Source organism: Merops nubicus, unplaced genomic scaffold, assembly GCF_000691845.1.
Source record: "Merops nubicus isolate BGI_N331 unplaced genomic scaffold, ASM69184v1 scaffold48182, whole genome shotgun sequence".
Lineage (NCBI taxonomy): Eukaryota > Metazoa > Chordata > Aves > Coraciiformes > Meropidae > Merops > Merops nubicus.
The window spans coordinates 299-17996 of record NW_008592614.1 but is presented as its reverse complement, the minus strand read 5'-3'; the positions used below and the strand labels follow the sequence as shown (position 1 = coordinate 17996).

Here is a 17698-nt window from a genome sequence, read left to right as displayed (position 1 = left end):
AATTACACAAGAGCTTTAAAGTTACCTTTGGGAGAAAACCTAACATGCATACCTGCAATATTGACTGAAGAGATGAAGGCTGAAAGCACTGCCAGACTTTGAGAAACATTTTCAGGGAGATAGTTTCCTCCCATCAATACCAGCCCACCAACTGCAGTCAATCCTATTTAAAGGAGATAAAAAAAGTGTTACTGAATGTTAAAGGGCTCTATACCTACAGCAAGTTTCCTTTCAGTTGTCAAACATGCACCAGCCAATTCAATTTTGACCGCTACTCTACACCTTACTATTTAAACGAAGACTACCATGACCTTTTTCAGCAATACAAATGTTTCAGAACAAAACAGATCTGTACATGAACGTATTTCTGAAATAGTGTCTCAAGCACAGTCAACTTCCAAGTACATTCAATAAAAGGTTTGCTTTGAACAGTCAAAGTATATCAGACTTGTAACCTGTCACATATACACACACACAACTCTATAAATCTAAGATTTCATATATCTATTCTTAAGTGACCTGTAAGATTCATTTTTTATTTTTCCCCTCTCTCAAAACACAGTGTGAGGGGAGGAAAAAAAACAACGCAGAAATTATGAAAGGTAAGTTCTTTTCAGAGCAACATTTTGGAGAGATAGGAGGAAAGCAGTTATCTATGGAAGGACAGACTGCAGCATTCCAATTAAAACAAACTTTAAAGCAAACAGGTTAAGAATGGAAAATGACATAAAAATAAAAAAATACAGAGTGCCACATCTGCCCTTCTTTTGAAAAAACACACTCAGAGTTTCAGGTGTCCTTGCTATTTATGAAAGTGAACTCAGACATGCAAAGTAGTACCAAGCTCTTTGGCATTTTAAAAGGTGTATTAGCCGACTTAAGCTTACTCTGAAGACTCAAGCTTACTCTAAAGTTCAAGTAACAGCTGTGCCTACTCCAAATAGAAAATAAATGTGGTTTTTTTTGACAGCTACGTACCTGAAATCGCATTAGTCACTGACATGAGTGGAGAGTGAAGAGCAGGAGTCACACCCCATACTGTATGGTACCCCACTATTCCAGCCAGTCCAAATGTTGTCACCATTTGTGTGAAAGCAGCACTAGGAGCTACAATGCCCAGTCCTAACATGCTAGCTAAACCTAGAAGAAAAGCACAACAAAACTCATCTTTAACTTTTTGATGGTTTTGTAAGTTAAATTCTGTACAACAGTAGTCCAGTACTGAGCTCAAAGCAAAACAGAGTTTTGTGCACAGACTTATTTCAAGATCAGCTGGGTCATCTGTCAACTACAACGCTCCTTCTGTGCTGATGTTTCTTTTACAATAGAAAATAAAACCATAAATGTAATACATACATCTTTCATTATGCATGCACACAAAGCAAAAACAGATTTCTACATGAAGCCTGTCAGTGTCCTGTTCTACAGCAAAAATGTGGAAGAGTCACAATCATGTTGAGATACTACTTGGAAGACTCAAAACGTGAAGAACAGAGCTTAAAATTAAGAATACTCAATCTATTATCTCATGCAGTTTTGATGCACACAGAATACCAAATGAGAAGAACCATCAATATTTATTTGTCAATACAAATGTCCTATTCTCAGTACTTCAGTAGATTGCACGCATTTAAGTATCACACATTAAATTTTTAAGTAAGTAATAGTATTGAATTGATTCTCCTGCAAAATATGGGCACAGTCCCTAGCAGGAGTCATTAAGCATTTGAAGTATTTTATTGCTATTTAAATAATGCCAAACACACACACCTGAGCACAGCGTGAATCGGCATTTTCTGAAATGTTAATAATTTTGATTCAATTTCTAAAATTTTATCTTCCTTCTCAAAACAATTATTGCACTACACTGATTTTACATTAAGATACGCCAATCAGCTGCTTTCCCAAATAGTTATTAAATCGAGTAAGATGAGGAATCAAAAGTATTCACCAAATGAGGACTCTGATACACTGACTCTCCAGCTCCAGCAGCTGCCTACCTGCTGTGTATACAGATGCACTGGTCATAGTTCTCCTGAAAGGTGTAATGGTAGCTGCTTTTTCCGCTTCCAGCTCTGCGACCGTCTTCGGCTTCACAGGTGCTCCTTGAGGAATGTTATTTGGTGGAGGTGCTGGGAAAATCACCTTGCCATCCTGAGAAGAGATATTTACAGTTATCCTTAACATGGCAGATACTTTATAGTTAGAGGAGCCTGCTCTTCTTAATCCTGCAACTCCAGGCCAATCTTAACCTTCTGCAGGCATACCACAGGAACATCTTCCATTTCTTCATCAGCAGAAGGCTGCAAGGCTGGATCAATACAGCCTGACCAAAGTAACTGTAACAGTTTACATATTCTTCTGTTAAGATTTAATATTAGTGTCCAAGTCCATCTGGTGGAAACAGAGCACAAGGCTTGAAAGCAGAATCCAAAACAAAGTGGTAAAGTTCCTTAAATGGCAAACAATTTACACATGTAAACAGCAAAATCTGCTGCAGAGCTGAACTGTAGTCAGAGCCTGCCCAGACCTCAGCTAGGTACTAAGCATGATATCTCACATTCCATCCTGTTCTCCAGGCCTCAGGAGGAATAACTGGGTGGAGCTGTCAGACCTGAGCTGTACACACTACTTCAACGGTCTGGGGAAGCTGAAGTCAATGCAAGCCTCCTTCATAGTAGGTATCATATGCATCAGAAAATGTTGGCAGCATTATGCAACAAAACTCCACAGAAATCAATACCTCTTACCTAAACTGCAAATTATTATTTCCCAATAGTTGCAGGAGAGGTCATACTGTTCCATACCCTAAGTCCGTATTTTGTTATTTCCTAATAGAGCTTAAAGTATACTGCATATTCTAGCTCACCATTTTTTTCTGAAGTTAGTTTTGCAAGAACAGAAACACATTTATTATAGAAAGGAAGAATATTTTTCTGTTCCTGTAGTAATGTTTCAAACATGAATACAACATGCAAATTTAGTATTTTTCTTGTTTTTCCAATAGCAGATATTAGGCATTTGTTTAACCATGACAAGAAGAAAAAGCAAAGTTCCCCTTCACAGAGGAATATTCAGCTGAATATAAAGACAGTTGCCTACACTGTTCATCGAGCCCCATTTGAAGTCTACCCGCATTCAGTAGCTTTGAATGCATTTCAAAGTGACAGCATTGACAAATGTAAAAGTATGTGCTCACAAATTAGGAAGAGAATACTAACTGACTTACCTTCATTACTACAGTTCCTCTAATAACATGATCCAAAGTTCCATAATCAAATTCATCTTTTGGATCAAAGTAGAAGTTCTCTTTGTCAGGACTAATAGCCTTTAGGAGTTTGATAATATTATTGCTATACAGAGTACTGGCCTGGGTAGCCATTCTGCTAGGCAGGTCTGTGTAGCCAATGTGTGTAACACCCTGTAAAAAATTCAAGTAAATTGAGGATTAGTACTCTCTGAAGTACTGAAGAAGTCTTTGGAGAAGCAGCATCTATTCCAACATATCCTTCTGGAAGTATATATTCAAACTGATTCACTTATTTCTCTTTTTAGCCCCAGCAAAAAACATTACCTGCAGCTGTAAGATTAAGTCAGAGGAGGATTACTCACAGCAGTTAACAGAATTTAACATGGCCAACACCTTAAATGCAATTAGCAACAAGCCTACACAAAGAGGAAGATGTATTGGTGCAAGAGCTTGTCCTCTCCAAATCCTAACAGTCTTTTAGAACTTAGCTTCTTAAAGCAACCAATTAGCAGATAATCCTATCCAACGCCTGGCATCCTCTCAGTCTTTCTGGATGGCAACTTCCTACATGGCAGAGGAGTGAAGGGAACTTCCTCAGAGCTGGCTAGTTGTGAAAGCAGTATGCCCAGGTTCACATTTGCATAAAGATGTAACACAACTGTTTAAAGAAAAACCCACACTGTTTAAAGAAAAAATGTGAGCACACACGGCTATCAGGCTTTTGAGGGTTTGGAAGGTATGAAAAGCTGAGGCCGACATACGCTTTTCGTGTTCAAGCAGGCCTATGTTAAAACACTGCTCCCACAACCCACAGCTAAAATCCAGGATGCTTCCAGGAACACTGGCTTCTTAATGCAGTGCTCAGGCACACTCCCAATAGTTCTGCCCAGCCACTCTTATCCACAGCTTAGTGCCAGTACATTATATCCAGGGTAATATTCCTCTGACTATAAGTGCCCCACATAAATTCTTCATGCAAGTATCTGCCTATTCCTCTTCTACATACTCTAATTCCAGCTTTGAAGGAACAACATCAGAAGCCCTAGAAAACCACAAAGCTAAACACAATCCATGACTCATCATATACACACACAAAGCCCCACTTACATTATTAAGAGTGGCAGCAATACATCCACAGGCTTCCCTAATAACTGTATTATGTCCTTACATCATCAGTAACAAGTTACTTGTTACTTTAAATCTCATCTCCTAAATGTAACTGCTAGTAGGTATCTCACAACTACCAAAAATAAAAACCCAAAAAGTAGAGCCCAAAAAACAAGCTCTCAACTGAGCCAATGAACACTAGAGCAAAACCCAAGCAGTTAGTTCAGTGCAGAGTAAAACTGCTTACTTTAATGAATGAATTCATGCTACTCCTAGCTTGGTCTACAAGTGGCTTGCATACTCTGGGGCAGACACATGCTGTCGAAGCTAAAGATGTACAAAGACAGCACCTTCTGGAAACAGAAATTATATTGAACTAAGTCAGAGACTTTGCACTGAAGTAAACACTGACATATTCTGAACCTCTTTAGCTTACCTATGACAGGGACTGTTAACCTCTAGTTGTGGGAGGTGAGAAGCAAGTCAAAGAAGATATTGCTACTGCTGTCTCTCTAGGCAGAGCAAGAAATAGGCATCAAACCATACCCTCAACTCAGAGGCAAATCACTGGACTTGGAAGTCTAAGCAGTAATAATTCCATACTTAATAAACAAATTAACACTATACAAAGGTATTCATTTCTTTAAAAATCTTCGAAAGTATTATAGACGTGACTCGTGACCAAATGCAAATCTAAAGGATTACTTAAGCCCAAATAGCAAAATCATCTACTTGTTTTCAGCATACAGTATACAAAACACCACGTGAACTCATGCAAACTGAGAATGATCTACACATTAAAATGCTCACCTTATGAACATACAATTCTCCAGGCTTTGTAGTCTCAATATTTCCCCCTGCTTCTGCAGCTAAATCCACAACAACTGAACCCTCTTTCATTGATTCAATCATATCTTTCTTAAACAAGACGGGAGCTTTTTTGCCTGATGAGACAAGACATAGTAAGGTAAACATAAAATACAGCTTTTTATCTGTAGACCTCAGGAGATGAATTATCCCCTCCTCTTTCAACCTTATTTTTGCAAGCAAAATGTTCAAGTAATCCATACCTAGGCTGAAATGCCACAGGAGGTCTGTTTATACAGGCAGAGAGAAGAGATGCTAGAACATCTTGCTCCCAAGCATATAAAAAAGGCTATGCATGAGCAGTCTACCAAAGATGTTGCCAAGTGCAATTTTGCACTCAAGTAAACTGACAACACCCAAACTTACAATCCCAAGTTATAACAAAAAACAACTAAACAAAAAAAAAAAAAAAAAAAAAAAAAAAAACACACACAAACAAACACACACACTACACCACACAGCATAAACTATTAAAACATAGATGTGCAATACAAAGCACAAAAACCTAAGTTCTACCTTACTGTGTTTCAATTACAGAAGACAGTACTGTTCCAGCTGGACTTGCTTCAGTGCAGAAGCAGCAGTGAAGTAATAAAATAAGAATATAGAATTCTCTTGCTTATTCATTACTATCGACTCATTTAGTAAGAAAACATGGTGATATCAAGTTAAAGACCGGAGGTTTGAAAAAACAAAGCTGTGAAAAAAGGCATGCACTTTGAAAACAGGCATTTATCAGGGAAGGGAAAAGTTCCATGCCTACAGAGGCGTAATTCATTAACACCCCTGCTTTCACTGCAGGCACGGCTCCAAAACACGTAAATTAAAATTAGCATCTTGCACATACAACATACCTGGAATAAGCGCTGTAGTGATGATAATATCAACGTCTTGGCACTGCTTGGCGAACAGTTTCATTTCAGCTTCAATAAATTCTTTTGACATTTCTTTAGCATAACCACCTTGTCCCTCTCCAGATTCTTTTATGTCTACTTCCAAAGGCTCAGCACCAAGAGACTTGAATTGTTCTAGAGCTGCAGCTCTACAAAAAGAAAATTGCAAGGGAGGAAACAACCACTACTTTAAACATCCACCATGACTTTTCTGGCTTTTTCAGTAGCAGTCTTCAGACAAGAGAACTCAAACTTATTCTAGGATTAAGGAGGCCATAGCCAAATCATAAAGTTTGTGTATTCAGTGAAAAAAGTAACTGCATCACTAACTTTATGTCCTGAACGAAGATACTTGGATTTGGAATGATGGCAGCCTATGGCTTCCTGTAACCTGGGAGCTTAGCCACTGACTATCTCAGCTCTCCCGTTTCTCTTGTCATGATTACGTAAATCCACAGATGCCAAACTTAGATGCCAAAGATAGGCAACAAATACACAGCTTGTGGCCCTGTCTTTAATCTGTGAAATGGGAAATGCCAGTAAGTCTTCTTTTCACAGGGAAAAATTGGGGGGAGCCCATCTGAACAGTAGGGGTGGTGTTTTGCGGTAGTTTCTTAGGGGTTTGGTGGGTTTTTTTTTGTTTGGGTGGTTTTTTTAAGTTATCCTGTAAATCTGTAATTTATTTTTCATCATATGGAATCGCAGTAAATAGTGAGACTAAAATTTCAGTGTTAGTTGAACATTCGCAGTATGCAGAAAAGACTCTTTCCAGTTTGTTTTAAAACATGCAGATTTTCCAACAACCCAGAGTAAAGGGTTTTTTTTTCATATTGCACATCATAAATCTGGAGATATATTAATTTTCATTCTCCCATATTAGACATAGCTAACTAGCACTAGATGGCACTTCTGCTTAAAACTAAGCATATATGAGCAATTTTAATGCAAATACAGTATTAAGTACATACAAATTCAATATAAGGCCATTTAACAGAATAAGATTTAATGAAGTTTGCAGTTCCTGTAGCTGTAAGAGGAAAAAAGTTTGTGCTCTGTAATTTTCCCAGTGTACTGCTCTAAAAAACGGCTATAGGACAAAATAATCCTTACTAACATAAAGAAGAGGCTCAAGGAAAGCATAATCTAAAGCAGCTTCAGCTGCAGTTTCTGTTCTTTCATCTTGAGGTTCATAAACGAAATAACTTGGTCTCTTTGTCTCCTTCAGCAGATTGAAAAAAGTGTCTCTCCAAAACATTCCTATCTGGGCTCTCTAGTACCAGGAGAGTAGAGCTGAATGAGAGTATGCAGCTATAAATGAGGGCATAAAGTTATTTCTTCAGTATTTCTCCTATATCCCCAAGAAGAACAGAGACATGAAGTTCTGGATAAAAGCCCTAAATTTCTCATTTTCATAGCAATGATTTTTTTCTTCACATAGTTCTGAATGATTTAAAGAGGATCCTATGGAAGGTTTGGTTACTTTGAGGTATAACAAATGGAGAAATAATGACAGAATAAGAGTGGTAGGAAAGGCGCTGTGATTCAGTGCAGTACAAGTGCTTTCCCTTGTGTTGTGTTCACAACCACAAACTACTTAATCTTGAACTAATTTCAGACTGCTATTACCATTTTCACATACCCACCTAGTATCAAATCCACGAACCACTGCACCCATCGATTTAGCTGCTCCTGCAGAAGCTAGGCCAGCAACTCCTCCTCCAATGATCAAGACCTAGAATGATACCATTACCATGCTTGGACAATAAACTAAACTAGAGCTGCAGAAAAAGCACAAAAAAAAGCATAGGAAAGCAGCAGCACCAAAAATACATCTCCTTAACAAGCCACTTAAACAACTTACCTTAGGACACAGAACCCAAACTTAGATTTATGGGGCAGCTTTACTGACCTATCAGTTTAAAAGCCGTAACCCCTAACTTCACTTGCCTGATAGCCAACTCATCTGTAGTTAACACTACGCATTTTATGTAAGTACAGGTTCTCTCTGCAATTTTTTTCCCTTCCCTAATTCTGCTTTCATTTATCTTCAACCCAATCCACCTGCTATTCCAATCCAACACCAGAAATCCCAATTTCTCTAACTTCTTAACTGCTTGCCTGCCTTTCTCATCTGGGGGGAAAACAGCACAAACCACACAACCATCCACATATAGCTAGTCTGATGTTTAAAACTAAGCAAACTTAAATAAAACTCAAATTATTCTACTATTCCTTAAAAAAAATGGCACTACAGGTAGTGAAAAAAAAATTGGTACAGGAACAACTATAGGGATTTCTGAAGTCTCTAGAACTAGCCCCCAGGAAGTAAAAAAGCCTTGTAACACAGTTTCAGCAGTGATAAGCTGTCCTCAGGAACTCACATTCTTATGCCACAGTATCTGTTTAACTGCACATACCTTTGCTGGAGGAACTTTACCAGCAGCTGTGATTTGACCCGTGAAAAATCGACCAAAGTGATTTGCTGCCAGTACAACAGCCTTGTAACTGTTAATTAAGGACAAACACATATCAGTATTTTCACAGGCTTGGTACAATTCCATTCATCATAGCAGTCAAAAGGATGAACATTTGACCATAGCGTGCCGAGGATAAAACAAGTTTAATATTTTACTACTGAGCACAAGTTTATTAGCCTGTCTTTGTTCGTATTTCTTGCCTTTTTGTTTAAATCATGGACTGCGTTTTCAGATAGAATTTTTCCAGACTGCAATATATTGGACAGTCAGAACTATTCACTCAAAATTTTACCTGAAAACGAAATGCCTAATTCTCCAAAAGTTAACTTTACAGTCTTTGAGGCTACCTACAATGGCTGTTACCTGTGGATTGTTAGGGAAGGATACACGAACAAGCAGTTGCAAAACCCAGAGTAATTCTGCACTAAGTTCACTTCCACAAGCATACACACTGTCAAGAAAGAAACTGTCCCTCACCCTGCACAGCAAGCAGCCTAGCCTTGCTACTTGTTAACACCAGCAGAGCTGTCTGAAACTGATGATTAATGTGTGAATATGCCTCTTCTTAACAACACTGCACATTTTCTTACATATTTACTAAAAATTTTACAGTTCAACAGTCCCATTCCACTCTCTCTTCTCTCTCCAGCAGGGACATATAGAGGTCTGTATCCTGTAAAATTAGTTCTAATTTGGAATACAGACTGTACATTTTATACCTTTAAATACCTTATTAAATTGTCTGCAATTTAGTAAAATTCCACAGAATGAAAACAGAGAAGCAATCAATTGTATGCAGATGTATACTGCTGGTACAACCAAAATCTGGCAACCTTCTCCACAGGCCAATGTCTTACATAATCTAAGTAAAAATAAAACTTAAAAAGCAATAAAGAACCTAATAATAAAAGTCAACTTGGCAACAACATTTTAATTCAGTACAATACCAGTTGCAAAGCACAAAGATGTCTGAGAGTATTTGGTCTTTTGTTTACATCTGTCATGGCAACTGCATTCATCGTGAGCGCTGTTTGGGCTAGTTAGCTCCCAACAACCAGATCTCATTGACAGACAATCTGTGCTCAAGCTGCCTTGAGGATACCTTTGAGTCTGCTCTAATCTAGGTCAAAGCAAAAAGGCACTAGGCAAATGAGTCCAGAATTAGAACTGCCCTCAGTTTCGTTTAGTTAGTTGTTTATTTGCTCTGATCATGGACAAAGCTAACTGTAAGAAACTTGTTTGGCACCTCTTACAGTGTCATCCTGCTTAAAACAGCTGTATGCAAACAGAGATGCAGAATTGTTTTACATGCACCTAATATGAAATCACAGAGCTTTTAATCCAGCTCTACTTACTCAAGCCGCGGGAAGAAAAAAAAAAGTAAAATCCATACCCAGCAATGTTGGCCATGGAGCTAAGTGCGTCATATCCCTGAGCAATGGTGACTCGTGGAACCTGATCCATAGCCAAGACAGTAGTCTTTTTTTCTGCAAGTTTTTTCAGGAGGTCTGGATTTTGTGCTGGGTAGATAAAACTAATAAGGGTAGCCGCTGTCTTAAAAAGATCTGCTTCATGTACACCTAGAGCTGAGTTATATATAGGAGCCCTCACCTGAGGAAAGAGAGAAGTTTTCAAATTAATCAGAGGAAATAAGTCAGAAGCCACACCTCCTTTCTTCCTGCTTGCAGTCTGACCATTCCCATCCACAAAGTACACAAGTAAGAAAATGTATCAAAGGCTGTTCACACAACAAAACTGAGTAACTGCATTTCTTAGCTGGAGCCCACATATCAGAATTAGCTCTCAGCAGAATGGTGACAGGCATGTAAAAGTCAGCACACACCTTCAGAAAGACGCGATGGCTTCTAACCAGCAGTTACTGAATTTTATGTCAGTCTGCCACCCCCAAACATACCACTTTTAAACAAAATGATTGCTGAACAGATGTGCTGATTAAGGTCTACAGGCTGAGAATCACTAATTAGGTAGCAATGTACCTTTACATACAGGGAATTTCAAGCATGAAGTCCAGGAGATACTCATTGTGACCTTTATTCACCTCTTTTGAGTTTCTCACTTTTCTTCAAGAAGAGACCTACTTAAAAGGGTTGTTCACAAAAATTCTATGTTCAATCCTCACAGGATAACTTCAAATAGGGGAGTTAAAGGCAGCCTCAATGTCACATTTAAGGTGATCTTCTTTTTTCCTTCAGGCCTCTGCCCAAGCTATCCCTTCTCAAGCAGCTTCACTTTAGCAGTCCTCCCAGATCAGCCACATTTAATACACTCTTGCTGAGGAATTGTTGGATGCCTGATTAAGGAAAGTTAGAAACTTCCATTTTCTAAACTCCAAGCAACTCTCTCTAAAGAATAACTTGAGCTGTACGTTACAAACTTTGGAGAGAAAGTTTCTTAGAGCAGGGATCTCATCTGATTAGAGTCCAGAACAACCTCAAGTACTAGAATAGCACAATTCCACCAAGGTAATTAAATACCTGATAAGAAATGACCCTTAATTTTTTTTCAGTGCTGCCATTTACTCATCTATTACTATGGATGCACACCTGAGCTATAAAAAAAAAGACACTAAAACTGAATCAGTATTTAGAATGGAAAAAATTAATTTGAAGGAGCTGACTTACTGAACTTTCAGCAGGCTGTTAGAAAAATTGACCAATATGTCTCACCAAAGAGAATTTAATAGGAAATATATTAACAAAGTAATTACTTTGACAACCAAATCAGAAGCCAGAACTTCCTTGGTCCCCTGGATCTTCGCTCCAACTTCTCTGTAATGGTCATCAGAAAACTTGGAAGCTTCTCCAGCACCAGATTCCACCACAACATTGAAGCCTTGTTTAACCAAGGCTTGAACTCCAGCCGGTGATAGAGCCACTCTTTTCTCATTCTCAAATATCTCCTTTGGGACACCTACAGTCAGCTGTTTATAAGGAATTCCTGTAAGAGTGGCAGATAGGACAGCATTAGTTGCACCAAAGATTAATGGGCTGGTATTAATGGCACACTTCAGTGTTGTACAGGCACACACAGACATGTCATACTTTGCAATTCTCCCTCCTAAGGGAAGAGGACACAGAACAGTATTTTCTAGAAACATAGTTTACATTTCCTTAAATTACACCACCTCACCAGAGATCCCTGTTCTCTCAGGGATCAGGAGGTCAGCACAGTCAGCCACACAAGCAGTAACAAGTGTTCAGTGCAGTTAATACCCATCCGAATTTATACAGTTCTGACTGCTTAACTGGCATTCTGATTTGCACAATACACAGTGTTCTGGTAATAACACAATCTACCTGGGGTAAAGAGCAACTCAAATATCTCCCTAGTCACTTCAATTCTAGTGTGAAGAAATAGACAAATGGGCTTGCACAGCTGAACTGCATTCTGAATGAAAATGTTCTTAATCTCTATCATATTGCCATTCTCTCAGGTCACTATTAACGAATGTAACTTACATTCCATAAAGTACATTGAAAAAGCACACCTACGAGGACAAAGTACTCCAAGGGTTGCTAAAGAAACAAAAAAAAAGAGGATTCAGAAGTAACTGAAGAACAATGGAATATCTATCTACTAGTTTGTTCAATTATACTTCTCTTAAATGTTATCTACTTGTCTTAACTTGTTCAAGCTCCACTAAAAAGCACCAGGAAACTGCTGAAGTAGCAATTTATCAGCTTTAGCATAAGGTTTCAAATTGCAAACACATAACTTTGTTCACATACCATTTGCAGGCTTCCAGCCTAGTATCCAAAAGTTATATTTCTCTGATCCAAACACGTTTTAAAAAAATTTATAAATATGCAGACTTAAGCAGAAGAACTCTGTATCAAACAACCACATTGCTCCAATTACACTAGACAGCACCCAGCCCAGGACACAGGCCCAGTTCTGCACCAGCTTTCACTAACGTCCAGACAGAATTTAAACCTGGATTGTGACACTTATACACAAGACACCTACACCATATATACAGAAATTAAATACAATTTGAGCAGTCTAAGCAGTCACTCATGCTAAAGATCAAGCAACAAAAAGGAAAAAAAAAAAAAGAGGAGTGGAGTGAAAGGCTTGTTTTAAATTGCAAATCTTTTAATTTGGCCACCAATATTATGTATTGTGCTATAAAAATTGTACCAGACATGTTGTACACTTCAGGAAGCCTTCCTTTCCACTTTTTTCATGTTCATTTTTTTAAGATAGAAACAAGCACAACAAAGCCAAACATACCACGCTACAAGAGTTTTCAGGAACTGAATTATTTTTATATGTTTAAACTTAAATCTACCTACAAAATAAAACACAGACTATAAAGTGCTTTAAGTTGAACATCTGACAATGTTCATGAAATGAAACTATCAACTTACAATGTTCTGAATATACAGCAGAGCTGCTGAGAATTCGTACTTAAATATCTACCTGTACTTGTTGGTCTTCTAATCCATTAAAAAAAAACTGATTGAACACAGTCAACAAGACAGCATGAAAGATCAGCAGACAAATTAGTGCATTACTTCTAATTATATTTTACTTTAGGTCTCTCTTTGAAATTAATCAAATGGTAACAAATAATTTGCAGAAACACGTGTTTCAATATTTTATACTTTGGAGAACATTTAAAGTTCTTTAGATTACAAAACAAAAATTAAATTCCTAAAAACATGCTTTAAAGGAACACAGTGTCACAACAGGAGAGTGCCCATCTAAAACAACAGACCCACACAGATAACGATGCTTTACAAAGATCTGCTTCACTAGCACACCCCACATCAAAGCATCTCTGGGCAACTGAGGGCATTCCTAGCACTACACACTTCAAAGCCACATTAACTGTTGCTGTCACTTGTACAAATTACCCTTATCATTCGAAGAGAACTTCCTCCTTGTTTCTTCTCCTAATTAGTACCTAATAAAGTCCTGCTGATTTCCTCTAAATCGACTCAGTGGAAATGAGTTCTCGTGCCTTTTAGAAGCAAAAATAAAACCTAGAAGGTAGAAGTTTGTTCCTGAAGCAAATTTTTTTTTTTTCTTTTTTCAGCTCCTAAGGCCCATAAGACTATTGATGTCTCCAATTTCTTTTATTTACTTGCTGTTGTGTGGGGTACCAGAGTAGAAGAGTAGATTTATAGGAAGGCTGGGACAGGAATACACACTCATCACATACGACATGAGCTTTCTCATTTCTTTCTTTCACATTGTTACCCCTTGCATGCAATAAAAATAGGTAAAACTTTTTCAGGTGGAAAGTATTTGCATCTTACTTCATGAGCAGAATGATCAGAGACCAATACTGAGGACTATGCCCTCTTCCAATGCTTTGGAAGATCAAATGAAAGATAAACATTCAACAAGCCTCACTTGCCTCTCACCTTTTTTTATTCCTCTGTCCCACTACCAAATTTCTAGCCATCAGTGACTACAGAAGCAAATCAATGCAGAGGCAAACAGATGCCAGTTTGCCAGCCTTTAGCCAGCACAGGTACAGGACATTTTTCAAGCAAACTATCCTGAGCTATCACATAATTCAGCCCCACAATGAAGCAGATGTCTGTAACTGCAAGCAGAAGACAGGGTATGATAAACACTATGGTTGACAGAAGCTATACTAAGAACACAGATTTGGTTTGTTAACTCAGTAATTTCATCAAAGTCATTAGTTTTGAAAGGTTTAAACCTAGAATTACAAACTGAGTAAATCTAAACCTAAATCTTGATTTAGGTTTTATTTTGAGGAAACACATTCTTGATCCTTGCCACGGGTTTAAAACTGCATGAGGGTGTGAAGCTTCCAAGTTGCCTTTCTAAGCCTTCATGTCCTATACTAGAAAATTTTTCAAAAGCAGACCAAGATACCATGCCTTCAGTACCTGATTCACATGAAGATTCTGAACATATTGTTCACTGAAGAGGAGATAGACAGGACGTTTTTTTTGTATAAAGAACCAACACCAAAAGGATTCCCTTGCTAACAAAAGTAGAAACCCTACATTTCCGAGGCCTTAGAACCTTGGTATGGAATATACATAAATTAGAATTTAGCAGAACTAGTAGGAAGCCACTAGCAGGAAGCTCATTCCCTTAATGTTATTCTGACTGCGTAATGAGAACATATTAAAATTTCAAGTTAAAAATAAGTAGCTACATCTCCAAGCTTCAGAAATTGAAAATAAAAATAACTATAAAAGCAATTTTCTCCATTTAACTTCATCTACAAACTGAACATTTAAGGAAGATCCTACGTTGAAACTATCAAGAAAACTCACAACATTGTATGTAAATAAATAAACAAAAAATACACGTTTTTATCTCCTTAACCTGCCATCAGGAAGTAGTCTGTAGTCCAAAGCTATCAACAAATATTAGAGACTGTCTTAGAGAAAGGATAAGTACTAACTGTACAGCACATGGTCTGGGATGGGAACACAGGATACATGACCTGCCTAATTTCTAAGTTACTCTCATACCAGCTTTAAACAAATCATCTCACCTGTTCTGAAGATGAGGACATATTCCGAAGAACAGCAATATGATGTTGGCAAAAAGAAAAAAAAAAGAACGGTACAGAACATTAAACCAACACCTGACCCCTCTTCTTACACAAGCAAGGACATAAAAAACCCAAGAAAATTAAAAAAGGACGTATATGGTTTATAAATAGTGTTCAGATTATCTAGAAAATTCGTTGACAGTAAATTGCTACAGTTTTAAAAGTTCTGCAAGATTTAGGGAAGAAAAAAAAAACACAGGAAATTTAAGAAAGAAGCATCAAAATAAAAGGACATTAAAAATGCTGAGAGGGGTAAGAGTCACAAAGCTGTAGGACAAACCAATGGGGAAGTATAATGGAAACCTCAGAGTTGGCCACTCCATAAGCATTTTCCCAAGGCTTCGTTCTCTTTCTGAAACATCTGGTGCTAGACACTGTTTGAGACAGGTTAGAGGAATACTTGTTTACTCCTGTTTGAAAATTCCCATGTTTCTAAGAAACAAAGAAAATGGCAGCAAAATAAGTAGCAGTAAAATAAGTATCCATCCTCCAAGCTTACTTTTCAACTGACTCCAAATCTCTTCACTTCTCAAGCAGCTGTTATTCTGGTACACAACATATCCTGGACTAAACGCAAGCTAATCAGAGAGAATGGAAGTAATAACTACAGATCTAGGGAGAATTACTGTGACACTACTCTTCGCAGAAAACATACTCTCTTCTTAGCATTACAGTGATTTTAAGTGTCACTGTAATAAAAGATAATATCTAAAAGTAAGAAAAAAAAGCAGTTACTTTACATGCTGTTAAGTTTGATTCAAGACCACTTAAAAAGTATGCACAGGCAACAGTACTGCTACTAATTTGATATTCAATGACTGTTTTATCCTTACTTTGTCCTCTACTGAATGACAAATCTCATGTTACCAAAATGAACTATAAGAACGGCTTAACTATCAACCAAAAGACTTACCCAGCTTATATAATTCTCAGCATTCAATAACTGTGTTGCATGAATACTATTCACCCTTAAATTTAACAGCTTTCACATGACAGGACCAAAGACACAGCAATGGATGCTTAAACACACAACACTCATCAGAATTCTCCATCCTAGTGAAAAAAATTCTGAAAACTGATTCATAAAACCAAGAAAATGCACACACACAGATAAGCATGCTGATTTCAGTAAGACTGAAAAGCTCTTTCAGTTTCATGATTAAATTTGTGGTCAAGGTCAAATACCAAGGCTGAGTCCAAATTCAAACAAGGGCACTTACCTGGGACATTTGAGAAAGAACTTTGAACCTAGTTTCCTATGTCCCAGGCTAACACACCCAACCAAGGGACAATTTGCTATATCAAGATAGGCACGTGTCTCTTTCACTCAGGTAATTAATGTGGGAGAAAGAAAAAAGGAGCATCACAAACCTGTCAGAGCAACAAAATTCAGGTTTCACCATGCAGCTACAGTAAAAAGCCATGTGATACAAATCATCATGAGCCCTCAAAAGTAAAGAAACTCTTCCTCTCATCACGCTTCTTCAGAAGCTCCAAAACATTGGGTCAGCAATTGGAAAGGACCCCAAAATGCAGCAGCCACCGTGAGTACTGCCAGAAATTCCATGCAGCAAATTCTCAGAGTTACACAGTCTAACCCTATGCCCTGTGTTTTCACAACCAGACACACCTCTGTTCACAAACAGCAGCACTTCTCTAATACTCTGAAATGTCTAATGCAGTTACCTACTGTGTATGTTTGGAAGAAATCAACACTGTGTGCAGTCAGTCAAGCTCTCTACGTTAATCTATCACAGACTGAGAAGACCCTAGATCTGCACTGAAGCAGGGTCTCTAAATTGCTTCATGACCCATGCAGGATACTGGGTAGAAAGAACAATAAACCCATTTTATGTATTCTCCAGTTTTGTAGCTGTCAGGCTATGCACAGTATAGGGTAAAGAACAACAAAAAAAAAAAGTCAGTTCTTATTTTCATACACCAGTCACCAAGGATGCCCTCATTCCCCCTCCTTTCTTCCCTGAAAGTACCTGAATTTGTCCATTATCTGCACTAAAATATAATTAATGCAAAGATACCAACAAGCCCTACGTGAGAAGGTACCAATCAGAATTTCTTCAAGGCAATAAAACAAAGTTTCCTGTACAAACTTAGGAAATTTCTCAAATGAGATAATTACATCTACCTATAGTCATGCTTGCTTGCTTTGTGAGGGCTGTAGTCTCCCTTGCATGCATACAAAGAGGTGCACTACCACAACCCATAGGGAACTCAGGCTTTTAACTAAGAGAAGCATTTGTTTAAATACTTCCCTCAAACCAAATAAGTGTCAACAGGAGCTCTGACTCCCTGCCCATAAAAACTATTTGGATCCAAAGTACTCATAATAAACACAAAGACCTTCTGCATAAGCCCTTTTCCAAAACCGGCCTCAAACTGTTCAAGCTATCTTCACGTTTCAAAATGCAAGATTATTTACGGCAGTTTAATCAATTTACCTGGCTTTGGAGCTGCCTGAGACGTGAGCCTCTGGTGGGTTCTAAACATTCGCACGCTGGGCATCTTCGCAGCA

At 38.0% G+C, this 17698-nt stretch overlaps 1 protein-coding gene across 1 annotated transcript; it reads right to left on the bottom strand.

Moving 5' to 3' along the window:
- Positions 1–25: 25 nt before the first annotated feature.
- Positions 26–17697, bottom strand: LOC103768048 (NAD(P) transhydrogenase, mitochondrial-like; the record flags this gene model as incomplete). The annotated part of the gene is made up of 11 exons (XM_008935178.1): positions 26–163; positions 979–1140; positions 2001–2154; positions 3230–3421; positions 5168–5301; positions 6079–6266; positions 7761–7849; positions 8535–8622; positions 9988–10205; positions 11323–11552; positions 17625–17697. Coding segments are annotated over 11 exons (1666 nt in total), but the record flags the coding sequence as incomplete, so codon positions are not given.
- Between the last annotated feature and the right edge of the window lies 1 nt (position 17698).